The sequence below is a fragment of the Colossoma macropomum genome, unplaced genomic scaffold (assembly GCF_904425465.1).
Source record: "Colossoma macropomum unplaced genomic scaffold, Colossoma_macropomum, whole genome shotgun sequence".
Lineage (NCBI taxonomy): Eukaryota > Metazoa > Chordata > Actinopteri > Characiformes > Serrasalmidae > Colossoma > Colossoma macropomum.
In genome coordinates this window covers 630,295-656,983 of record NW_023494800.1, presented here as the reverse complement: position 1 = coordinate 656,983, position 26,689 = coordinate 630,295, and the positions used below count along the sequence as shown (strand labels likewise).

The following is a 26,689-nucleotide window of genomic DNA, read 5'->3' as shown; positions in this document are numbered from 1 at the left end:
GTGGTGTGATGTAGCAGTGTGATACAGTGGTGTGATACAGTGGTGTGATATAGTGATGTGGTTGTAAAGGATACAGAGCTGAACATGTCTGTAGCTCAATAAACTCCAGTGGAAGTGCTGATCACTGCACAGTGGCCCAGGCAGGAAGTAGGCCGTGTGTTTTGGCTATTCCAGGCCAACAATGCCGCTCTCTGCATAATTGGCCATTTTTCCCAGTCGGCGTCTGTTCCTTCCTCAGCGTCCGGCTCTGCGTTTTTACAGCAGAATAAGACAATCTTTAGACTCGCTGCCAAACTAACCGTGCTAGAACTTTCATGTTTTATGCATTAGCTTATGCTTGCAATGCCGCTGCGAGATGCCAAAGTAATGAAGTTGTTTATCATTTGCAAAAGAAGCCGAGCAAAAATCCCCAAAACACTCCATCCAGCAGACTGTGAATGTGGGCTGAGCGTTTGAGGTGTTCCGTGTGTGGACAGTGTTGAGGAGGAGACTCAGAGACTCAGAGAGACTCCAGACTGGAAACATCTCTCTGTAGGTTCAGCACACTGAGGCCCTTTGTTTGGTTCCACCTGGATGAGGCTGTAATGTAGCCCTGGTCACTCATTAAAGAGCAGCCAGACACACAGCTCCAGAGCCTTATGACCTCTCTCTCTCTCTCTCTCTCTCTCTCTCTCTCTCTCTCTCTCTCTTGCTCTTTCTCTCTCTCTGTCTCACTTTCTTTGTCTCTCTCTCTCTCTCTCTCTCTCTGTCTCTCTCTCTCTCTCTCTCTCTCTCTTGCTCTTTCTCTCTCTCTGTCTCACTTTCTCTGTCTCTCTCTCTCTCTCTCTCTCTCTCTGTCTCTCTCTCTCTCTCTCTCTCTCTCTCGCTCTCTCTCTCTCTCTCTTGCTCTTTCTCTCTCTCTGTCTCACTTTCTCTGTCTCTCTCTCTCTCTCTCTCTCTCTGTCGCTCTCTCTCTCTCTCGCTTTCTCTCTCTCTCTCTCTCGTTCTCTCTCTCGCTTACATTTAAAATGTAGCTCAAAGTGTTTTACAAGAGAAAAGTCTAGTAAAAAAGGAGATAGAATACAAGCATGGAAAAATACAGAAAAATGAAAAAAGAAACATAAAAAAAAAATGAAACATAAAATAGCACCAACAAAATGAGTAAAACAAGGAACTGTACACTTGGTTCACAGGGTTCCTTAGTAAAGGCAGGTTCTTTACATGTTGAAATGGTCCTTCAGATTCATGGCGAATGTGCTGTAGATGGTATTATATAGAACCTTTTTGAAAATGGTTCTGTATAGCACCAAAAGGGTCCTGCTATTGTTGTAAGCTGTTGAGTGTTGAGTGTTTATGGTTCTATATAGAAACATTACCTTTACTAGAGAGCCCTTGAAATATGCTCTTCACTTTAAAGGACCCATAAAAGTTGAGTGTGAGTGGGCGGGGCTAAACTGCTGCAGGCTGAAGAGGCGGATTTATGTAAATGTGCTTGTTTTTGTAACGTCACAAAATCAGTGAATTTAAAACCACAGATTAGTTTCTGTTTATGACTGTAATTACTGTTGTGTTTTGCATCTTTAATAGTGTTTACATTCTACATATCTAAAAAAGTGATGAAATTTTGATTATATTGGCCCTTTAATGTATATTAATATAACAAGATATTATTTCAAGTGGTTCTGGAAGATGCATTGTGGTCCATTCATTTTCATGCATCATCAGGAATCATGCAAACACAGCTGGCGTTTCCAGTGGTGTAAAACACTGAGAACCATGTGAGCTTTTGATGTGACAGCAGCGTTTAGCAGACTCTCTTATCCGGACTCGCAAAATGTGCAAACAGTGCAAGCCAATCCAGTACAGAGTAACCAGAGAATCTATAACCTTAACGACAAGACGCACACACGCAACAACCTGCCCTTCCGCTAATACACTGAGATGAAGAAATGGACGCTGAGGTCATTCAGAAATCAATGCTAGTTTACTCCTGAAGCAGGTCTTTGAAATCGACGTTGAGATTTTGGGCTCTAATTCACCTCTGAAACCTGCTCAGCATTACCCTGCAAAACATGATCTCCTAGCAAGTGAAAACATCCTAAATGTAATCAATATATTACAACCCCAGTTCCAAAAAAGATAATAGAATGCAATGATATGCAAATCATGTCAACCATATTATTAAAGAAGAAAATACTACAACGACAACATATGAAATGTTGAAACCATTGATCATTTTTATTGTTTTTTGAAAAATATATGCCTATTTTGAATTTAATGGTAACAACACGTTCCAAAAAAGTTGGGACGGGGGCCTGTTTACCACTGTGTTTCATCACCTCTTCTTTAACAGCACTCTGTAAGTGTTTGTGAACTGAGGAGACACTGCTGTAGTTTAGGAAGTGAAATGTTTTCTGTTCTTGTTTGATACAGGATTTCAGCTGCTCATCAGTTCAGGGTTTCATTTGTCATATTTTTGATTTCACAACATTTGAATTCCTTCAAATGTTATCAGTGGTGACAGGTCTGGACTTCAGGCAAGTCAGTTTATCACTTGGACTCTTTTAATACAGAGCAATGCTGCTGTAATACATGCAGAATGTGGTTTGTCATTGTCTTACTGAAATAATCAAGGCCTTCCCTGAAAAAGACGTCGTCTGGATGGCAGCATATGTTGCCAAAACATGTATATATCGTTCAGCATTAATGGTGCCTTCACAGATGTGCACGTCACCCATGCCATGTGCACTAATGCCCTCTATACCATCATGAACACTGGCTTTTGAACTGTACACTGATAACAAGCTGAGTGGTTTTTAGCTAAGAGGACACAGTGTCCATGATTTCCAAAAGGAATTTCAAATGTTGATTTGTCAGACCACAGAACACTTTTCCACTTCCCCTCAGTCCATTTTAAATGAGCTCAGGCCCAGAGAAGGTGGCAGCGTTTCTGGATCCTGTTTATGCACAGTTTCTTCTTTGTGTTTTAGAGTTTTAACCTGCATCTGTGGATGCAGTAATGAACTGTGTTCACAGACTGCAGTTTTCAAATGTGTTTCTGAGCCCATGCAGTGATTTCCTCTACAGAATCATGTCTGTTTTTAATGCAGTGCTGACTGAGGGCCCAAAGATCACGGCCAGCAAATACTGGTTTTTGGCCTCGTCCCTCACATACAGAGATTTCTCCAGATTCTCTGAGTCTTTTAATGATATTCTGTACCGTAGATGATGAAAAGCTGAAGTTCTTTGCTATTTTACGTTGAGAAACGTTATTCTTGAATTGTTGCACTATTTGATGGTGCAGTCTTTCACAGAGTGGTGAACCCCTCCTCATCTTTACTTCTGAAAGACTCCGCCTCTCTGAGATGCTCTTTTATACCCAATCATGTTACCGACCTGTTATCAGTCAACCACCAGGTGTTTTTTTAGCATTATACAACTTTACCAGCCTTTTGTTCCCCCGTCCCAACTTTTTTGGAACATGTTGTTGGCATCAAATTCAAAATGGGCAAATATTTTTCAAAAAACAATAAAATTTCTCAGTTTTAATATGATAGTTTGATATGTTGTCTTTGCACTATTTTCAATGAAATATAGGGTTTAGATGATTGTCTCTATGTCTCAAAATCAAAGTTCTGGGGGTCCCTGAAAATAAGCTGATCATGACGTTCTGCTGCTATTAGAGAAAAATAGTCCCTCAAATCCAGATTCAGTGAAGCTGATTGTTTATCTGCTTCCCCCACAATCAGCTTCTGTCTCTGGTGTTCTTAACTAACTAGAGCTGCAGCACTGCTCTGCCTCAGGGTGGCACTGTAGCAGACCGGTTCACCCAGTTGGTCCTTCATAGCCTAGAAACTGTAACTCTGCCCGGATTCCTCTGAAACACTTTACAATGAGCTGCAGCAGATCTGTAAATCTGAAAACTCGCCCAGTTTCCCAAGAGTTTGGAGTGAAGAGTGACTGTTCCTCATTTCACACACTGAAGACAGAAGAGGAGACGAGGAAGATCTCAGTTACTGTGAGGAAGAGCGCAGAACCGCACTAGAACAGAGACTCTACAGAAGAGGAGACGAGGAAGATCTCAGTTAATGTGAGGAAGAGCGCAGAACCGCACTAGAACAGAGACTCTACAGAAGAGGAGACGAGGAAGATCTCAGTTAATGTGAGGAAGAGCGCAGAACCGCACTAGAACAGAGACTCTACAGAAGAGGAGACGAGGAAGATCTCAGTTAATGTGAGGAAGAGCGCAGAACCGCACTAGAACAGAGACTCTACAGAAGAGGAGACGAGGTAGATCTCAGTTAATGTGAGGAAGAGCGCAGAACCGCACTAGAACAGAGACTCTACAGAAGAGGAGACGAGGAAGATCTCAGTTAATGTGAGGAAGAGCGCAGAACCGCACTAGAACAGAGACTCTACAGAAGAGGAGACGAGGAAGATCTCAGTTACTGTGAGGAAGAGCGCAGAACCGCACTAGAACAGAGACTCTACAGAAGAGGAGACGAGGAAGATCTCAGTTAATGTGAGGAAGAGCGCAGAACCGCACTAGAACAGAGACTCTACAGAAGAGGAGACGAGGAAGATCTCAGTTACTGTGAGGAAGAGCGCAGAACCGCACTAGAACAGAGACTCTACAGAAGAGGAGACGAGGAAGATCTCAGTTAATGTGAGGAAGAGCGCAGAACCGCACTAGAACAGAGACTCTACAGAAGAGGAGACGAGGAAGATCTCAGTTACTGTGAGGAAGAGCGCAGAACCGCACTAGAACAGAGACTCTACAGAAGAGGAGACGAGGAAGATCTCAGTTAATGTGAGGAAGAGCGCAGAACCGCACTAGAACAGAGACTCTACAGAAGAGGAGACGAGGAAGATCTCAGTTAATGTGAGGAAGAGCGCAGAACCGCACTAGAACAGAGACTCTACAGAAGAGGAGACGAGGAAGATCTCAGTTACTGTGAGGAAGAGCGCAGAACCGCACTAGAACAGAGACTCTACAGAAGAACAGCTGATAAAACAAACATTTACTGACACTGAATCATCAGTGGAGAGAGGGTTAGCAGTCAGACAGCACGGGACCCCCGAATACCAGTTTTTTTTAGAGCTGTGGCTTTAATGTACAGCTGAAGGTTAATAGGATGATGATGATGATGGTGATGATGCAGGTGCAGGTGTGTGTGTGGATGTGCTGTAATGGCAGCAGTAAGTGGGCACAGTCCACTCCCTGTCGTGTCCGCTGGACTGGACCGTAGCAAATCTGTCGAGTCACGGCTGTCACCTCGGCGACGGCCTCCATGGTGATGGCACTTGTCTCTGGTCGCCACGGAGACTCGTGAGTGGGTAGAAAGAGTGGACAGCAGGTGACAGAAAAGCACTGAGGCGTCCAGCGTGGCGTTGGCTGGCCTTCTTAGTGCAGGTCAGGAAAACGACACTGAGCTCATTCACGGGGGGATTACTGGGAAAATAATCCCGTTTATCAGAGGACAGAGAGGCTGGACAGGCATGGCAGACTTCTCCTCTCTCTCTCTCTCTCTCTCTGTCTCTCTCTCTCTTCCTCTCTCTCTCTCTCTCTCTCTCTCTCTCTCTCTCTCTATACGCACTCTGTGTGTCTCTCTCTGTCTCTCTCTCTTTATACACTCTGTATCTGTCTCTCTATACACTTTGTATCTATCTCTCTCTAATCTCTCTGTCTACACACTCAAACACATCTCTTTCTCTCTCTACTCTCTCTCTTTTTTACCCCTGTCCTTAGCTCTTTCTCTAAACTTCTCTAAATTTCAATCTTTCACTCATTGTACCTCTCTCTCTCTCTCTCTCTCTCTCTCTCTCTCTCTCTCTCTCTCTCCCTCTCTCTCTCTCCCCTCCTTAGTTCCACTTTTCAGATGTTCCATCTTTGCCCACAGGCTGTGTTTGCACATCTGTCCACTGACAGAGATGTATTTATCTATTACAGTGTCCACTCAGGCAGCCTGCACTGACAGACGAGCTGTTGATGGGATTTAGTGGGGGGGCTTTATCTGAGCAGCTCAGGGAAAGCTGGAGGGACTGAGGGTGGTGTGTGTGGGGGGGTGACAACAGGGGGTAAACACATTAGCTGATGGTGACCGTCTCAACTACCTCTCACCCCCTCCCCCACCCACCCCAAGCCTTTTAAAAATAATCATTTCTAAAATTGTTTTTCGCTTCAGCAGTCAGTTCTAGTAAAGCCGCGACACAGACTGAGGTTCTTTAAACTTCACTCTTTAAGGACTATACATTGAAACATTCTCTAGGGAACCAAAAGTGTTTCTAGTGCTCCATAGAACCCCTTCAGTACAGTAGAGAATGCTGTCCAGTTAGTGGAAGCAGAAGGTGGGTGTTCCTAATAAAGTGGCGAGCTAGCGAAAGCACAAGATGGGTGTTTCTAATAAAGTGGCCAGTTAGTGGAAGCACAAGATGGGTGTTTCTAATAAAGTGGCCAGTTAGTGGAAGCACAAGATGGGTGTTTCTAATGAAGTGGCCATTGGAAGCACAAGGCAGGTGTTTCTAATAAAGTGGCCAGTGCTTTCCTCCTCTGTTTTGCTTTTTTAATTCTGGAAGTGGTCCTAATGTGCTACTTTTGCATTTTTAAAGCGCAGCTTCGTTGGACAGCTGCAGGCAGTAAATCCATCAGGTTCCAGGCGATTTCATTACGTGATGCATATTTATCTTAATACTCTGGCCACGATTCGTCACGTTGCGTCGTCGTTCTGAAAGCCCGTTCCTGTCCACTGCAGGCCTGGGGAAGCTCTCCTGCACTGTTCAGCACATTAATGCAGTTAGGAGAGCATGTTATCATGCTCTTGTGATCCATCAGTGTGAGGAGCTGTTGGCTTGGTGTCCAGAGCATCGATCACCCACTGGACGCTGTCCTGTTTCTCTACGCAAACCACTCCAGTGGGTTTTTACAATCCATATCAGAGACACGTCCTAACATGATTAAGGAAGGGCTCGTATCGGACCTGTTCTACATTAAGCCGGGTGTAATATGCTTGATTCATGAGTTTTACCAAGACGAGACCTGGTTTGCTTTGCAAGACCGCAGGCTGTGACAGCCGTCATATATCTACATCATGATTATCTGCAGCTTTTAGTCCAGCGTGCATCACTACTCCTACCAACCTGCTCCGCATTCCTGAACTCTGACGTCCCCTATATGACCAAACGTTTGTAGACTCCAACGTTTCCTCTGAAATGAAGGTGTTAATAGTGAGTCTGTGCTGCAGTAACAGCCTCTACTCTTCTGGGAAGGCTTTACTCTAGATGTTGGAACATTGCTGTGAGGATCTGATTGAGCATTAGTGAGGTCAGGTACTGATGTTGGATGGTCAGTTCTGGATCACTCCAACTCATCCCAAAGGTACTGGATGGAGCTCCATCACTCCAGAGAACACAGTTCCACTGCTCCACAGCCCAATGCTGGGGGGCTTTATACCCCTCTAGCCCATGCTTGACTTTGGGTATGGTGGCCTTAGGCTGCTCCATTTGGTCAGTGCTTTTCTATGGACATTATAGAAGCTACAGCAATTCAGCTGCAGAACAGAAAGAAGTTCATTGGCATTGGAAGAAGCTGTGCTTGAGGGAGAACTATTAACCAGAACGGATGAATGAGTCCACTTTCCACTCGCTGCTCAATCAGTATTAAATAAATAAATGCTAAATATCATTCTGACAGTAACAGTTGCTAAGCTGAAACCATCAAGGACAATGGGACGATACTGGTTGGGACAGTGTAGTGGATAACACCACTGGCCTCTGTGTACTCGTCATGTTTCTGAATTATTATGTACCATCCAGCGATGGGCGACCAAACGTTCTCCTCATTCACCGGTCCATGGTTGCTTAGCAATGATACCGTACTCTAAAGGAACTACATTTCTTGGTGGAATACTTGTTTATGTCAATTTTTATTACTAATAACTTAAATTATTTTTTGAAAAATTGTGTTTGATCATGTTTTATGTTGGCTGCCATTTTATAAAAGCAGTGAGCCACTCAAGGCTGTGCATTACAGTGATTTTATCCCAGGGAAGGGGATTTTACTCCTCTTCATGCCACATCTAACATCCTTCCTCACGATAGAATCACAGTAACACGTCTCTCAAAACTTAATGCTTTATTTCAACACTAAGTGTAAATAGTACAGTTGTGCTACATAGCAACACTGTTCTATTTGAATATAGGTGGGCGCTTTAACCCCCTGTGCTCTGAGGTCATTCTCTCGATGTGTTCATCTCTTCTTAAACTCTCCTTTAAAGGCTCTTCATAAAACATGATCCTCATATGTTTCATATCAAAATGGATTCAGGAAGTGTTTGAACTGGATTTCTGAGCTGGATCATCACAAAGATGCACAAACGTTTATAGAGACAGAGAATTTCAGCAGACTTCACTTTTGCTTGTGAGATGAGATCATTCAAAATGTGGACCGTCTGTGGGAGCCTGAGCTCCAGTTTGAGAACCACTGCATTAGTTGAGTTGGGATCCTCTGGGCAGACGACAGAGCTGGAGGAAACCTCAGAACCCTTCAGCTTCTCCATTCCAGCTTATCACAGTCAGAGGCAGCAGCACTGCGCAGTTTTTACATTTACATTTATTTATTTTACATACAGCATATCCAGAACGACAAAACGTCCAAATAGTACTTTTATTAGTGTCGATGCCAGAGGGACACTATGCAGTCTCTCTCCCCCTCTCTCTCCCTCTCTCTCCCCCCCTCTCTCTCCCCCTCTCTCCCCCCCTCTCTCCCCCTCTCTCCCCCCCTCTCTCCCCCTCTCTCCCCCCCCTCTCTCTCCCCCCTCTCTCCCCCCCTCTCTCTCCCCCCTCTCTCCCCCTCTCTCTCCCCCTCTCTCTGTATTTCTTATTGAATTTTTGTGCATGGCGAGGGTGGAAGGAAACAAAACAGCGCAGTTCTCATCTCCGTGTCCAGGACGCGGAGTGAAATAAACAGGAAAATGCAAAGGAAATAAGTCCAACATGTTTTTGTCACGGTGGCTGCATTCATATGCATGCTTATTTAAGGGGGAGGGGAGAGAGAAAGAGAAAATAAAGACGAGAGAAACAGAGAAAGAGGAAGAAAAAGAAAGAAAGAGAGAGGAGGAGTGGGAGAGGAGCTGAAGAGAGGCAGAGAAGGTAAAGAAAGAGAGGGAAAGAGAAGGCGAGAGAGAGAAAACAGGAAGAGATTTGAAAAAGAGGACAGAATAGAGATGGGCAGAGGGAGAGAAAGTAAAGAGATGATGGAGTGAAGAGAGAGAACAAGAGAGAAAAGAGGGAGAGAATGAGAGAAAGAGACAAAAAAGAAAGAAAAATAGAAAGCAAGAGAGAAAGAAAAAGCAAGAGAGAAGTGGGGGTAAAGAGGGAGATGGAGAGCGGTAAAGAGACAAGGAGAAAGATAGAAAGAGGAGGAAACGTGGAGAAAAAAAGAAAGAGAAAAGGAGAAAGGAAGAAAAGAGAGAGAGAGAGAGAGAGAGAGAGGGAGAGAGAGATGTACCACTACATGTCTGAGAGTAAAGGGTCTCTGTAATACAGACTATGCTGTTTACATAACAGTCTGTCCACATAAAGGCCATGCGGCGGCTAACGCTAACGCTACCTGCCCTGTTACGATATCAGTGCGGCTGCGGCTGCGCAGACCCGGCGCTGCGCAGACCCGGCGCTGCGCAGACCCGGCGCTGCGCAGACCCGGCGCTGCGCAGACCCGGCGCTGCTGGTGAGGCGGCGTCTCTGCTCAGGTCATTAGGAGACCGTCTGTGTAGCACTGAGTCAGTGGTTCTGCTCGGCTGGTGAATCAGACAGACTCACCGTCCACTCGCCTGTCCAGCTTTTCCTGCTCGTCCTGTTGTCCACACGTAGCCGTCCACACCCTCTTCCTCAGGACATCCTCACCAACTGCCCTTCTCCTTCTGCCCTGCTGTTTCTGCCACTCTATTTCTGCCCCACCATTTCGACCCCTCTATTTCTGCCCCAATATTTTTACTCCTCTATTTCTGTGCCTCTGTTTTTGCCCCACCATTGGTCTCCGTTTCCTTTGCCCCACAGTCTTTTTGCCCTTTTCTTTCTGCCCCTCTGTTTCTATCCCTCTCTGATTCTACCACTATCTTCCTACCCCTCTTTCTGCCCCTCTGTTTCTACCCCCCTCTGATTCTTCCACTATCTTACCGCCCCTCTCTTTCTGCCCTTCTCTTTCCACCCTTCTGTTTATACCCCTCTCTGATTCTACCACTATCTTCCTACCCCTCTCTTTCTGCCCCTCTGTTTCTACCCCTCTCTGATTCTACCACTATCTTCCTACCCCTCTCTTTCTGGCGTTCTCTTTCTACCCCTCTGTTTCTGCCCCTTTGATTTTACCCCTCTCTTCCTGCAGTGTCTCAGTCATCAGGCAGTGAATTCATAACCATTTCATGTAGGAACTTTCTGTGAGGGAGCTTTTAGAGGTGGACGTCTGGTTCCTATCACCACCACTGTGAACAGTAAGTTTATCTAGAACAGAGCGTTTCACACCAAACCACTCTGAACGACTCTGATTACATCTTACCCACTTAATGATGGAGGAATTTTGAAAAATGGGTGAAGTTGCCCTTTAAGACATTCTTACTCATCTGCTGACCGCGGTTCTCCGCGTTTGGTCAGGGAACCTCCCCGCGCGCGACAATCTCTTCGAACCGCTCCGCTCGAGCTGGGCGGCCTCTCTCTCTGACGTCACAGGGCGCTCCGAGGCGCGAGAGGGGCGGGAACGGCAGCCTCGCGGAGCTGCTCACGCACACACACATACACACACACTGAACAGTGACAGCTGATTTCAGCTCGCGCGCGTTCTCACGGCTGCCAGCTGTGGCTCACGTGACAAAATGAGAGCGCGCGGGGATGCGCGTCTCCCTCTCAGGTGCGTCCCGCGCTTTCTCTCTCCGCGAAGTGGACGGAAATCGGTGCTCTGACGTCATCGGCTTTAGAAACAAATGACGCGGATCTGAACGGCTGTCCAGCTGACTGACCTCCGGGACGGACTTTGACGGCTTTTCGGGATCGTTTTTAAGCGGGTAATGTAGCTCAAACCGGCTCCCGTTCTCTTAAAAGGGATGGTTCCTCAAGGGTTCTTTAGAAAATGCTGAAAAAACATAAAAACGTTAAGTGTGTCTGTTGGTTCCAGATGGTTCTGTAATGTGTTCTGTCTTTTTAATGGGATGATATCACAGTGTGAGGGACTCTAATGGTTTAACAGGTGGCCAGTGGCTGATTCTAAATGCATTTGATGGTTGCCTCATGGGATCTAAAGATGTTCTATAGGAATCTAGTGGTCTCTATTGGAAGCCATTAGAAAAGAAATTGGTAGCCATTAGAAAAGAAAACAATTAGGTTTTGTTCCTATAGACCCTTTTTGAAAATGGCTCTACGTAGCTCTGAAACAGCTCCTCTGTTGTTGCAGTGTCAAGCTTGTAGCAATAGAAGAATCCTGTGTGGTCCTGGAACCATTTTCAAAAAAAACGGTGCTGCATAGAACCATATATAACACACCATCAATCTGAGGAACCGTTTCACCATGCAAAGCGTGCAAAATGGGTTCTTCTGTTGTCACAAGCTTGACACTAACCATAGAAGAAGACCGGTTTCACCATGCAGAGAACTATTAAAGCTTGAAGTGGGTCTGTATAGAACTCATGCATCTAAATAGAACCGTACCTTTACTAAAGAACCCTCGATGAACCATCTAGTTTTCAGAGAGTGCACAAACACACAGAGCTTAATCAAGTCAGCTGTGAGAGACTGCAGGACTGGAACCTCGTCCTCTGAGTTTAAACAGAGCTTAGTTTTTGGAATGAGCGCATGGGAGAATTCCTCGTGTGAGAATTCCGTGTGTGGAATGCTGTTTGGAATGTGTGCGTTTGCATAGCAGCACACACTCAACCTGGGAACCATTCACAGCCTCATACTGGGACACCTGGCTCTGTTTGTCTGTTTGTCTGTTTGTTGTTGTGCTGAACTGAGGCCGGATTATTAAGGCTCACCTGCCGGCTGCTGTTAATGAGCTCAGAGAGATTAGGAGATCCCGTCCTCCCTCTCCCCTCCCCCCCTTTACAATAAAGAAACAGCTTATTTTATTTAAATAGTAAAAGAGGCTGATCTTTTTGCTGCTGGGATTAAAGGGCCTGTATCCTGCATTTGTGTTGGTTTATTAACCAGTCATAATTCATCTCTGTGTGACCATTAAAAATGGCTTTGTCAATACAACCTAAAAACCCTAAAAAAAAACGAATCTTTCAATCACTGTACCTTTTTTAGCTTTCTTGTTACTACATGAATACATTTTTTAGATTAATCTGACGAGCCATATTTTGTGTTACTGTGCCTTTAAGACTTATGTATGTAAATGAGCTCTGTTCTGATTAGCTGCCCTGCGCTGAGTCTCATTCACAAAGCAGTCTGGACTGCAATGGAGTTAATGTAGAACTGTTAATTTAGTTAATGTAGACTGCTGGTCACCATAGCAACGCAGACAACAATCTCGTAGCTAACGAAAAGGCAAAGAGAGAGATTTAAGATGAACATCGATAATTTGGAGACAACTGGACTGATTTGCATTATAATCACTCCAGCTGGTTTCCTGATACGTTTAATCTGCAGTGAGAAACTGAAACACTAAAAAGTCGTGAAGCTGAAGTTTCTCATTCGCCAGCTTCTTGTTCGAATTGTCCCATTCCACCTTAAATGGTGCAGCAGTTACATTCTACATTTAAGGTGGAACGGGAAAATGTGAACAAGAAGCCAGCAAGTGAGAATCGACTTCAGCCTCGTAAAAAGTCGAACATTGAGGCATTTTTACAAGAAACTGTTCTACTTTTGCGGAAAAGTTTCCTGCTGGAGATGTGAGAAAAGCAGCTGTAGCTGAGCTAAAGATTAAAGTAAGTCTGCGTTTTCATTTATTTTTTTCTATTCCTTCTGAAGATCAAGACTCTGTAGACAGACTAGCCAGCTGTGTGTCAGATGTTTCTCAGTGGATGTCGTAAAATTTACTACAGTTAAATCATTAAAAAACTGAATTACTGATTGTTGGTACAGAAACTCAGAGAAAAATGATTTATGAGAAACTCTTTAGCTTCATCTACCGAACCTGAAGTACGAAACCTGGGTGTGATCTTAGACTCTGGGCTCTGTTTAATCTGCATGTAAACACAGTCACTAAAGCAGCTCTTTATCATGTGAGAAAATCAGTAAAGTTCAGCCTTTTCTCTCTCAGAGCGACGCAGAGAAACCTGTTCATGCATTTGTTCCAGCAGAGTTGATCACTGTAATGATCTTCTTACTGAACTTCCTAAGAAAACTATACATCCCTTACAACTCGTACAAAACGCAGCAGCATCCTAACAAAAACAGCACAGAGATCAGATCAGTCCCGCTTTAAAAGAGCTGCACTGGCTGCCTGGATCGTTCAGGATAGATTTTAAAGCTCTTAATACACTTTTAGCTTTTAATACACATCTAAAAACGTCTCTTTAACTCAGCATTTAATTAAAACTCTACGTCTCGTGGTTTTTATCTGCTAATTTGATCTTTTTCATTTTCATTCTAAATAAATACTTATAATTTCTTGTATAACTGTTTTATCTCCTGTCTGTAAAGCACGAATGTTTGAGCTGCCACCAGCATGAAAAGTGCTATATAAATAAAAATTATCATTATTATTATTAATATTATTATATTATTATTTTATATTTTTTAGTCTAAACTAGTACTTTAGCACATACTGAGACATATTTACAGCCAAGATGGTAAATTGGACATAAAATGTTATGGTTGGTTTGGATGGTTTGATTTTTGCTGAAAGGACAAAATGGCTGTTGTTAATATTTGGGTGGTGACGCCTGGTTTAGGGTAATTAACAGTGGCTATTCTAATAATTATACCAGCCATATATGAACTCATATCATTACAGAGTGATCCGTCTTTCTGTCTGTAAACGTCCTTCTTATGTACATTAAAGTCACGTATAATATCTAAATGCTGATGTCGATGTTTGGAACCTGACAGGCATAAATGAGGCTGCTTGTTGTGTAGCTCCTCCAGCTCCTCCAGCTCCTCCAGCCCCTCTGCTGGTGTGAGGATCGATGGCCCTCTGTGACAAGGATGATTAATACGAGAGCCTCGAGAGCCGGTCAGTGTTCTGCTGGGGGGCCTGGTGGAACCGTCCTGCTAACAGAGGAGGTTAATGATCCAGGGGAGATGGATATGGGGCACAGGTGGGTTCACGTGGGGGCACTGAGGGGGTGTTCAAAGGTGCCACAGATTCGTGTTTTTGTCCAAGTGAGAACCCAGACAGGGTTTAAACTTTTCTGGATCACTGTATCAGTACTGGAGAACGGTTCCTTGAGCCAGCTCGGTACGCTGCGGAGCTCTAAGTTATGGGACATTGTAAAAACACTGGTGTGTCAGCACTCATCAACATCTCCGAGCTGCTGGGCTCTCGGGTGAGAGAGAGGAGCAGACGGAGACTCGGAGGAGGACAAGGTTAAAGAGAACAGCAGAGGCCAAGGCTGCTAAAGCTCATTTAGAACGCAGAACAATCTGTTTGAGTCACCAGGCGGGGCAGTAAGAGCAGAGTCAGTCAGTCCTGCTGGGTTGTGGGTTTGAGCGGAGCGTCTGAAAGTACCGAAGCGGAATTACGGAGATCACTAAAGCAAATAAAGGGGCTTAGAACAGATTGAGGAGTCAGCGGAACGTTTAGAGAGGCTGGTTTTAGCTAGTTGGTTCCAGCTGTGTAACAGCAGCTGATCTGCTGCATCTTATCTGCACCTTTTGTGAAATTAGAGGAGCAGGTTCTAGATTCTAGATTCTAGATTGTAGGTTGGCCATCCTCTGTAGTCAAATCAAATTTATTTATATATACGCTTTGAAAAAGATGGTTCTTAAAAGGTTCTTTAGTAAAGGAGTTCTATATAGATCTTAAATGGTTCTCTACATGGCGCGATCATTCTTCAAATTGATGGAGAATGTGTCGTGTATGGTTCTATATAGAATCTTTCTGCAGACGGTTCTGTATAGCACCAAAAGGCTTCTGCTGTTATGATGTCAAGCTTGCTACAATAGCAGAACTCTTTTTGGCGCTATACACACTTAGAAAAAGAAGGTTCTTCAAGGGTTCCTTAGTAAAGAAAATGGTTCTATATAGAACCATAAACACTCAAAGAACCTTTACATGATTAAAAGGTTCTTTAGATTGATGGAGAATGTGCTGAAGAGGGTTCTATATACACTCTTTAAAAAGATGGTTCTTCAATGGTTCTTTAGCAAGGAAAATGGTTCTGTATAGAACCATGAGCATGCAAAGAACCTTTTGCATATATAGGACCATTTTCAAAAAGGTTCTATATAGAACCATCCACAGCAGATTCTCCATCAATCTGAAGAACGTTCATGATGCAGAAAACTTTGTAATCATGAAATAGTTCTAAGTAGAGCTCAGAACCTTTGCTTTAATGGTTCTGAGGGTAATGTTGACGCAGATCTGTCTTCAGTGTAGCGGTCAGTGCTGAAAGGCCTCAGAGTCCGTGTGGTTTGGGGGTTTGTTGTGTTTATCGTTGTTTGAGATGAGAACTTGCTGGACATTTGCAGTGCATGTTACCTGCTGGCTGATCACTGTGCAGCTTAAAGGGTGAAGAGCACAGTGGAAAAACCTGCTCTCTCTCTCTCTCTCTCTCTCTCTCTCTCTCTCTCTCTCTCTCTCTCTCTGTCCGTCTGTCTCTCTCTCTCTCTCTGTCCGTCTCTCTATCTCTCTCTCTCTCTCTCGCTGTTGGCTGGATGTTTTTGGTTCTCAGTCCAGCAGCTACACTGATGTGTTTAAGAACTCCAGCAGCACTGCTGTGTCTGATCCACTGCTTAATAAAATGAATGGTTCTGTACAGAACCATTTCATGCTTAAAAGGTTCTTTGCATGATGAAAGGGTTCTTCGGATTGATGGAGAATGTGTACAGGGTTCTACATTGAGCCTTTCTGAAAATGGATCAGTGTAACACCAAAAGGGGTTCTACTGTTACAATGTCAAGACTACAACAACATAAGAACCCTCTTATGACCCCTCAGCATGACATGGTTCTATATAGAACTCACGGTTCTAAATAGGACCCTTCCCTTTACTAAAGAACCCTTGAAGAAGAGTTCTTCTTTAAGAGTGTTAGCTCTGCTGGACTTCTCTCCTGTAACGGCACTTTATCATCCTAATTAGATTTTTAATTTGAACGATTCTTCTCTTTTAAAATGTTTTTGTCATGTTTTAATTTACATTTGTTACTTTTTAAACTTTAAATTGATTTATCTTTGTGTTTTCTCATCTGTAAAGCACTCTGAGTGACCGCAGTGTATGAAAGGTGCTGTATAAATAAACTTGCTTTAAAGACAACCTGAAAGTTGTCTGTGCCAGGTGGTGTTTTAATGTGGATTCAGCAGAGACGGTGAGATGTTCAGGTCTGAAAGTTGAGTTCGGCTCTTTGCCGGTCAGAAGGATCAGACGTCTAGACAGTATTTTGACTGCAGCGCCTGCAGGCCACCCCCCACTCCCACCTCTACCACCCCAAACAGTAGGGAATACACCAACCCCCCACCCCTGAGGCAGACCTCACAGGGCGTCCGCTCTCTTTCACAGAGTTATGAACCTGATATTTGTACAGAGAGAGAGAGAGAGAGAGAGAGAGAGAGAGAGAGACAGACAGACAGACAGAGAGAGAGAGAGAGAGAGAGAGAGAGAGAGACGGACAGACAGAGAGAGAGAGAGAGAGAGAGAGAGAGAGAGAGAGACGGACAGACAGACAGAGAGAGAGAGAGAGAGAGAGAGCAGGTGAACAGTGTTTCGTGAGTTCTCCAGAGGGCGAGTCGTTTGTGTTTGTGAAAGGTCAGGAGTGAATCGGCTGGAGTCTGAATATTTTAATGCAGGTTTGTTTGTGTTAAGTAACGTGTTTGATATTCAAATGTCGCACTTGATATTTGAAATGTCATATTAACATTTGACTCCTGCGTTATTCTCTCCCTCGCTCGCTCTGTCTGTTTGCCTTTCCTTTTCAAGCCGTCTTCAGGAGAATGAGGCGCTAAACTTTCTCCCCTCGTGGAAGAATTTAATGTACACAGACAGACCCTCGCTTCGTGCAGCCCTTCCTCAAATGCAGATGCATGAGGGGGTTATGTTTTACCATCACAGCTCATAAACTGCACAAAACCATGCGTACAAAACATTCCTGCCACGATTTGCACCTTAAAAGACTCAAAAGTCTGTCGACTCCAGAGTTTCCTCTGAAATGAAGGTGTTAACAGTGAGTCTGTGCTGCAGTAACAGCCTCTACTCTTCTGGGAAGCCTTTACACTAGATGTTGAACATTGCTGTGAGGATCTGATTGAGCATTAGTGAGGTCAGGTACTGATGTTGGATGGTCAGTTCTGGTTCACTCCAACTCATCCCAAAGGTATTGGATGGAGCTCCATCACTCTAGAGAACACAGCTCCACTGCTCCACAGCCCAATGCTCTCCCCTCTAGCCCACACTTGACATTGGACATGATGACCTTAGGATCATGTGCAGCTGTTCAAGAGCATCCCATTCTGTTGGTCAGTGCTTTTCTGTGGAGATTAAGAGTCCCAGCACCTTTCTCAGACCGGTCTTTGTCTGAGCAGACGCAGGGCTTGTTTCTGAGAGGAATCGTTTGCTCAGTGATGAAGCTAAAATTATTCTCTACCTTCACTCCTGCTGCTCCACCTGTTCCCTCTGGCTCCTCTCACATCAGCTCTATAAATGAAGCTTTAATAGCCGCCATGCTGGCCTCGCGGTGGCGAGATCGATGAGGGACACAGAGTCAGAGAGAGGCAGAGCAGACTCGGTGAATGGCATTAATAATTCAGCCTTCCAGGCCAATAATTTCCCCATTAACCATTACATGACCATCTGTCTCCCTGCGGTCAGTGCTTTAAAGAAATACTGCAGCACTTTTCAACCTGTCTTATTCATCTGTAGGATACAGTCGATTACCACAGGGGTCTTCCTGAACTTAGAGAGGAACACAGAGCCCACTGATGCAGCGGACTTAGAGTAGAGGCCACTGAGAAGATGTTTGAAAGCCCATTCATTATGAGGGTTACTGTTTACTTACTGTGTGCTAATCGAGAGTATCGCTACAGCTGTGATAGATAGACGCATAGACAGACATAAACAGATAGAAAAATAGACAGACAGACAGACAGGCAGGCAGACATACAGACAGACAGACAGATAAACAGATAGATAGATAGATAGACAGACAGGCAGGCAGACATACAGACAGATAAACAAATAGATGGACAGACAGATAGATAGATAGACATAAATGGATAGATAGACAGACAGACAGACAGATAGATAGATGGAGAATTTACTATTATTACAAATATATTAAAATGTTCAACTCGTGCACGTCCACTTTCTCAACATAATTCCACCTCTACCTTTTGTGATTGATTTGTTTCTACTCTGAAAGGTGCTGTAACTTTTGGCTTTTGTTTCCAGTGATTTTGTGTTCAGCGACTCAGTTAAAGACAATTTAAAAGCAACCTAAACTAAACTGTCTCAACATCAGCTCCACAGTCCTTTTGTGTAACTTTAAAAATTGTGGGTTTGTTTATTAATCATTAAATCTCCTGCTTCCAGTGTTAGATCTCAGCGTGGGTGTGAAATAATCAGTTACTCTGCCTCATATCAACAATCTGATTGGTCGTCGTTCAGCTCGTTTGCGTAGAGTTGGTCCAGAATGAGAGAGCAGAGCCAGGATGTGGACTTCGTGTCATATTATATATTATCATATAAGTATATGGGTCATTGACATGATGTGCATTTTTTATGTCAATTATCTTCACAAAATAATTTAATAAATACGCAACATTTATCAAATTATTCAACAATACCTCTTTTATATGAAACAATTTTCAGTGCATCCATATAAAATTCATTTTAATTCTTTTTGCCACCGAAAGTCTACAAATGTCAGGTGGTGCAGCTGTCCAGCCATATATGTTGATTAACTTTGATAGTTAAAAACTATCAAAAATGTAATTCAGTTATAAAATTCTAAATAAACTAGTTTTGCATGATTTTATGTTTGACATTTTTTAAATAATAAATGCTCAACTCACTGAAAAACATTGAAGTTCTTACTTTCTCAGATTTCAGCTATTTTATTTTCTATGGTACATTTCTATGTGTAATATTTCTCCATACATTTTAAAATAAACGCATTGCAAAATATATTTGGTTAATGTGGCAAATATATTCTGAAATGCATTCCAGCCAGGTATGCAGTGTATTTGATATGTATTTCATACGTATATGTTCCGTAAGTGCAGCCGCGCTGACGCAGCGCAGATTAGAGGAGCTCGGATTCACAGACAGAGTCAGAGTCGGCGCTGTTGATCAGAGGGAGGAGTTAAGGTCTGAACGCTCTTCCTGTCTGAGTCTTTGCTCCTCTGCTGGCTGCAGAATGTAAATTACCCCCGTCAGTCTGGGAGTAATGACAGGTTCCCAACACACCGCAGGGCTTTACAAACCATTTATTACCATTCACCTGTAATTACTGCAGCCTAATTGGTCGTTGACAAGCGGTTTGGCAGTGTCTCTGTAATGTTGTGAGAATAGCTGTGATGGTGTGATGGGGGTGTGCTCTGTAATGAGGGTGCAGGTCGGTCCTGGTCTGCTTCCAAAACCAGCTGTCCTTACTTTACAAATGGCTTAAAAATAGCCCTTTGTGAGGTTTACCAGCCCAATTTGAGAAGATATAGACGTGTGATTTTATTTTGTTTGGCAACATGGTAGATGATAAAACATTGTTAAAAGTTAAATTTCACAGATTTTTGTTTTTAATTTCTGTTTATTTGAGTGTGTGAGATGTAAACAGAGAGATTCAGAGTGGTTTGGTGTGAAATGGTTCTGATGTCTTTACAGTGGTGGTGATAGGAACCAGGGGTCGCCATGACTACAACACAAATATAGACATTTTATTTACTATCCAGAACCACCAGTGAACCTACACGAGTCTTCTGAGTCTATATGGAATGTTGATGATGGAAAATAGTATATATATATTTCCCAGCACTAGTAGTTGTCCAATAATTTATGTACATGATAAATAATTTAAGACTTTTCACTATATTCAAAAACCAATAACAAAAAATTTCATTTGAATTTTCTCTGCTTCATCGTTCTTGATGGACTGCGATCTCCAGGACAAGAATCCATTAAATTGACATTTTCTCCCTCCTTTTCCACAGGGGGCGACAGGGAGCGGATGACAGCCAACCATGAGACTTACCTGCTCATGGCCAGCACACAGAACGACATGGAGGATTGGGTGAAGACCATCCGCAGGGTCATATGGGCTCCGTTTGGAGGAGGTGAGTCATCTGCTCTGATCTACAGTATAGATTATACGTCATTGTTCTCATATCCAGACCTTGTACCTTTATATACTGTTTGGAAATGCCAGCTGCTTTTTACATTGTGCAAACAGTTCCTGACAAAGGGGTCAGTTAAGATGGTCCACATTATTCCTCGGAACCAACATAAACACTGAACGTCAGCTCAGAGTTCAAGTCTTAATGAACTTGCAGCAGAGAAAAGATTCCAGGTGTCTGGTTCAAGCAGATAGGTAGGTTTGAAAGGCTGAGCTCCTGGGGACGTTTAAATTTAGAATATTTCAAATGTCCATGTAATATTTCAAGGTCTACGACAAGTGTCTGTATTTTACTGCTTAAGTTTTTGCATTTTTTGAATAAACACTGGCCAGTTTGGGTTACAGTACAACATTAATTAAAAATAAAATAAAAACCTTTTTTCCTCTGTCCAGCAGTTTTCTTGAGCTTTTTTTAATATGGTCGACACCCCTGCTTTAGACCAATAAGAAGCAACCAGATGTGACATCATAACCACAACTAACTGGTATTCTAAGCATATTACGTTCAGCGTCAAGGCCAAAAACCGGCCTTGACCTTATTTTATACAAAATAATCACAGTTTGAATCACAATCACAGTATAAGTAAGAAAAATCACAATTTAGTATTTCAAATCATTCAGCCCTACATATTTACTTAATTCTTGCTAATTTACTGACTAATGACTTTTATTAGACCAATAAAAGCTTAATGTTTGGCCCATGGGAGTTTACATACAAATAAACAAATAAACAATCTATAGTGAGTGTGTTAACCATTTCCAGACCTCTCCTTAAGGAAGTCCAGCATCTACAGTTACCATCCAATACTTGGTTTATGTAATCAATACTTCATCAAATTTAATCAGCAGATGGAACTGAACAAATCCTTACGATGGCTGGAGTGAAGCGAGAAGTCAGGAACCAAACCTGTGTTCTTCTAACTGTAGTCATCTAATCAGCATATCAAAAACTGTTAAAAATACAAAATGTTCCTGTTCTGTTTTGCTCTATTTATGATTATTTGTATTGTATTTCAAATCTAGTCTAGTGTTTTTCTGAAAATAACACATACTGGCTAGATAAGTACTTTTAACGCATTATCTAGGCTGCCTAAGACTTTTGCGCAGTACAGAAGTCAGGTGTTCTCACAAATACCATCACGGCTGTGCAAGCAAAAGCCAAAGGCTGTCGATGTTATTCGTGATTACGCACAACCTCAAGTTTTCTGCTGCTTATATATGATACGTTCTTTGTTGCTCTGCCATTTAGTGCCAGTAATGTGATGATGGTTGTAAATGCGATGTTCCAGTATCGCGGTTGAAACGCTGATTTTCGGCTGTTTTATGTATCATTTGGGCGGTTTTAATGCATTCATGCAGGTTATGGACTTTTTTGTTTAGAAACCATTAAAACAATCTGGCGGTGCTAAAGTTGCAGCCAGCTGTGACTGAAACTGCATCTCCTTTGCACTCACGTCACGCTTGTCTGCGCAGTACGCTGCTTAATTCACTCTCAGAGTGAACTGTGTACAGATCCAGATCGTTTGTGATGCTGTAAGAGTGAGTGAGGGTTGATTGCTCTGCTGCTGCTACAAGGGATGCATTGATTTCCTTTACTACACATAACGTACTGAGGTTTAACAGAGTGCTACAGCTCTGTGTGTGTAATATTATACCTTTAGTGGAGTGCTACAGCTCTGTGTGTGTAATATTATAACTTTAGTGGAGTGCTACAGCTCTGTGTGTGTAATATTACACCTTTAGTGGAGTGCTACAACTCTGTGTGTGTAATATTATACCTTTAGTGGAGTGCTACAGCTCTGTGTGTGTAATATTATAACTTTAGTGGAGTGCTACAGCTCTGTGTGTGTAATATTACACCTTTAGTGGAGTGCTACAGCTCTGTGTGTGTAATATTACACCTTTAGTGGAGTGCTACAACTCTGTGTGTGTAATATTATACCTTTAGTGGAGTGCTACAGCTCTGTGTGTGTAATATTATAACTTTAGTGGAGTGCTACAGCTCTGTGTGTGTAATATTACACCTTTAGTGGAGTGCTACAGCTCTGTGTGTGTAATATTATAACTTTAGTGGAGTGCTACAGCTCTGTGTGTGTAATATTACACCTTTAGTGGAGTGCTACAACTCTGTGTGTGTAATATTATACCTTTAGTGGAGTGCTACAGCTCTGTGTGTAATATTATACCTTTAGTGGAGTGCTACAGCTCTGTGTGTAATATTATACCTTTAGTGGAGTGCTACAGCTCTGTGTGTGTAATATTATACCTTTAGTGGAGTGCTACAGCTCTGTGTGTGTAATATTACACCTTTAGTGGAGTGCTACAGCTCTGTGTGTGTAATATTATACCTTTAGTGGAGTGCTACAGCTCTGTGTGTGTAATATTATACCTTTAGTGGAGTGCTACAGCTGTGTGTGTGTAATATTACACCTTTAGTGGAGTGCTACAGCTCTGTGTGTGTAATATTATACCTTTAGTGGAGTGCTACAGCTCTGTGTGTTATACTATACCTTTAGTGGAGTGCTACAGCTCTGTGTGTGTAATATTATACCTTTAGTGGAGTGCTACAGCTCTGTGTGTTATACTATACCTTTAGTGGAGTGCTACAGCTCTGTGTGTGTAATATTATAACTTTAGTGGAGTGCTACAGCTCTGAGTGTGTAATATTATATCTTTAGTGGAGTGCTACAGCTCTGAGTGTGTAATATTATAACTTTAGTGGAGTGCTACAGCTCTGAGTGTGTAATATTATAACTTTAGTGGAGTGCTACAGCACTGAGTGTGTAATATTATAACTTTAGTGGAGTGCTACAGCTCTGAGTGTGTAATATTATAACTTTAGTGGAGTGCTACAGCTCTGTGTGTTATATTATACCTTTAGTGGAGTGCTACAGCTCTGTGTGTGTAATATTATAACTTTAGTGGAGTGCTACAGCTGTGTGTGTGTTATATTATGACTTTATTCTCAAAATATTATACCATATGAGTTTTCTCTAAATATTAAGACTTTTTTCTCAAAATATTATGATGTTATTCTCTAAATATTATGACTTTATTCTTGAAATATCGTACCGTACAACTTTTTTCTCAAAATATTCCGACTTTTTTCTTGAAATATTATGACTTTATTCTCAAAGTCTATGTTTATTGTTATTAACAGTGGCCCTAAAAGGCCGTCGTATATATCTGACTGAAACAGCTGGACTGAATGAGTTCGCTCGTATCTCACGCAGGCGTTCCTCCTTTAAAACATCACTTCTTTAACTCTGTCAGTTCACTTTCTTTAATGAACTCTTATGTATTTTGTCGTAATGATTATTTTCATATACTGCAACATGAATGCAGAGAGAGCACATTCCTCACTGCTGACCGTCTGTGTGTCGTCTGTGAGGTCAGCAGAGCAGAGTTTCCTCAGAAACAGGCCTTTGTGTGAGCATATGTGGTTTTGATAGTGAAGTTGTCTGCCCACGGTCGACTGATCAGCCACTAGGTCAAAGGTCACTGAGTCAACAGTGTATAAGGTTCTAGTATTGAGTTTCCATTGTGTTTGAGGGGCCACCCATTCTCCGTGCACCTGCATTCCCTTTTATTTGGCCTTTGACCTTAAAATCTCAGCTATAGGCCTTTTGTATATCCAGCTGCTGGCGTCAGATTATTCCTGATATGTCAGGCCTCGTCCACACATTCCTGAAAACACCTTTTTCTTCCATTTTTCCTCACATAAGCATGCCAGTCCAGGCAATATGTCCAGAAATATGAAAATGAAAATGAAAAATGTGTCAGATGCATTGAGAAAACATTACGTGTATGTACTGCATGAAATATGGAGTGCAGCGAGCAACTTGCTGAGTCCAAAAGTGTCAAGAAAATGAAAAATGACAAAAACAAATGGAATTCATATGTGTGGAACAGATATAGGCAGGAGCTAGTAGCTCAGTTCTCAACACTAAAAATGATTGTGTTTTAACTTAAAGTAAGTAACCTGTTTGCATTAAATAAGGAAAGTTTTAATAGTAAGTTAACAGGACAATAATATGTGTTTTCCATTCTGTTAACTTATTCTGAGTTCATTGAACTTTAAATAATATTAAGGCAACCAGGTTACTTACTATGTTAAGTCAAAACATTGAATCATTTTTTGCAGTGAAGTGAAATTTTGGTGGATTTTTACTTTCCTGAGTATTTTCAAATGCTAATACTTTTACTTATGCTCAAGTACACTGTAGTCATTAAGTTCCTAATCCATATTTTGGGCTTAATTTCTTTCTTTGTGTTGGTTCAGCTCCTTTTCTGCTTTGTGATTGTGAATTTGATTGTGATCTCTCAGTTTGGATGTCCAGCATTTTATTTTAGGCCAAAATGATCCAAAAGGAGAAGCGTAACAAACATCAGTTCCTATGCTGAGAGTTTAATACTTAAAGGGAAACTCCATTGATTTTTCAAAGATTCAACATAATTAAATGGTTCAGATGTAATCAGAGCGGTTCAGAGTGGTTTGGTGTGAATCGCTCTGTTCTAGAGAAACTTACTGAGTCAGAGCTGTTCACAGTGGTGGTGATAGGAACCAGACGTCCACCTCTAAAAGCTCCCTCACAGAAAGTTCCTACATGAAATGGTTATGAATTCACTGCCTGATGACTGAGACACTGTTTTATGATAGTTTAGAGAACTTAAACTCCATTCATGGTGGAGGGATACATGCAGGGCGCTGTGAGGCAAAATAGTCCCCAAAGAAAACTTCTTATTTCAGATTTTCCACTATTTTCCATCATCAACATTCCATATAAACTCAGAAGACTCGTGTAGGTTCACTGGTGGTTCTGGATAGTAAATAAAATGTCTATATTTGTGTTGTAGCCATGGCGACCCCTGGTTCCTATCACCACCACTGTAAAGACATCTGAACTATTTCACACCAAACCACTCTGAACCTCTCTGATTACATCTCACACACTGAGTTATGGAGGAAATTTAGAGAAACTGGTGAAATTCCCCTTTAAAGCAGATACCAAAAATATTTATTTCAATGCTTCAGTTCAAAGTCTAACACTTCATGTTAACAGAAGAGCGGTTTATGGGAGCATAACAGTCCGTTCACAGGAGAACTGAACGGCTTTGTTGTGTGAGATGATCATAGTTATAATTTATATAAACGTTGAGTATTTTATAACGGCTTTGAACGCAGCTCAGATTTTAGGGCAGGAATCAATCCTGATTATGAGGCATTATGTACCACATTACAATTAACCTTGAAAACACTGAGGCTGTGTGAGGTGTGTATCAGATTTCAGCCTCTCTGACCTTCATTGTTCACCATGACAATCAAGAGGTTTCTAATAGAGTATTGACTGAAGCACATCGCAGTCAATACCAGTGCTGGGGTGACCAGTGCTGATGCTAATGTGGTCAGAGCACCACTCAATTCAGCTCTAATTCAGTGATAATGAGACCAAACGACGTCCACATCAAACACAGGCCTTCAAATATGAACAGAGGAGCCTGTTTACGCCAAACAAACTGATCTGATCTGTACGGAGCCCTGCTGGTGACACCCTGTATAAATAAAATAATGCGTGGCCACAACTTATTAAGGCATGGGAATGAAATAAATAAGTCGTGGCCACGACTTAGTAAGCCGTGGAAACGACTTACTAAAGCGTGGGAACGAGATCCTAAAGCATGGCCACGACTTTGTAAGGCATGATCCCATTCCCATGCCTTACTAAATCGTGGCCACGACTTAATTATTTCATTCCCACGCCTTACTAATTCGTGGCCATGCATTAGGATCTCGTTCCCATGCATTAATAAGGCGTGGCCACGCATTATTTTTATTTATATGGCTCCGTAGAACTGTATACACTTAAAGATGGTTCTTCAAGTGTTCTTTAGTAACAAAAATGATTCTATATAGAACCATGAACAAGAAAGATCCCTTTGCATGATTAAAGGGTTCTTTGAATTGTTAAAGGATGTCTTTTTTGCTGCTGTATAGAACTCTCTTCACAAAGGTTCTACATAGATCCATATACAACATACTCTCCAGCAATCTGAAGAACGCCTATATCATGCAAAGAACCCTTTAATCATGCAAATGGTTCTTTATAGAAGTCATGATTCTAAATAGAACCATTCCCTTTTACTAAAGAACCCTTGAAGAACCATCTTTTTTAAGAGTATAACTTCTTTTATAGTGGAGCCTCATTATATAAAGGCAGTGGTTCTACTTAGTACCATGGGTTCT

The 26,689-nt window shown here is 42.3% G+C and overlaps 1 protein-coding gene across 4 annotated transcripts in view; it reads left to right on the top strand.

Moving 5' to 3' along the window:
• Positions 1–26,689, top strand: part of arhgap24 (Rho GTPase activating protein 24) — a 216,678-nt gene that overhangs the window by 164,638 nt on the left and 25,351 nt on the right. For 3 of the 4 annotated variants that reach the window (XM_036587719.1, XM_036587721.1, XM_036587720.1), the window contains one exon: positions 20,264–20,386. In XM_036587719.1, coding sequence (XP_036443612.1) covers positions 20,264–20,386 — 123 coding nt within the window. Of the gene's footprint in view, positions 1–10,747; positions 11,031–20,263; positions 20,387–26,689 lie in introns of those variants that run through there. The other variant, XM_036587723.1, reaches the window with a different exon arrangement.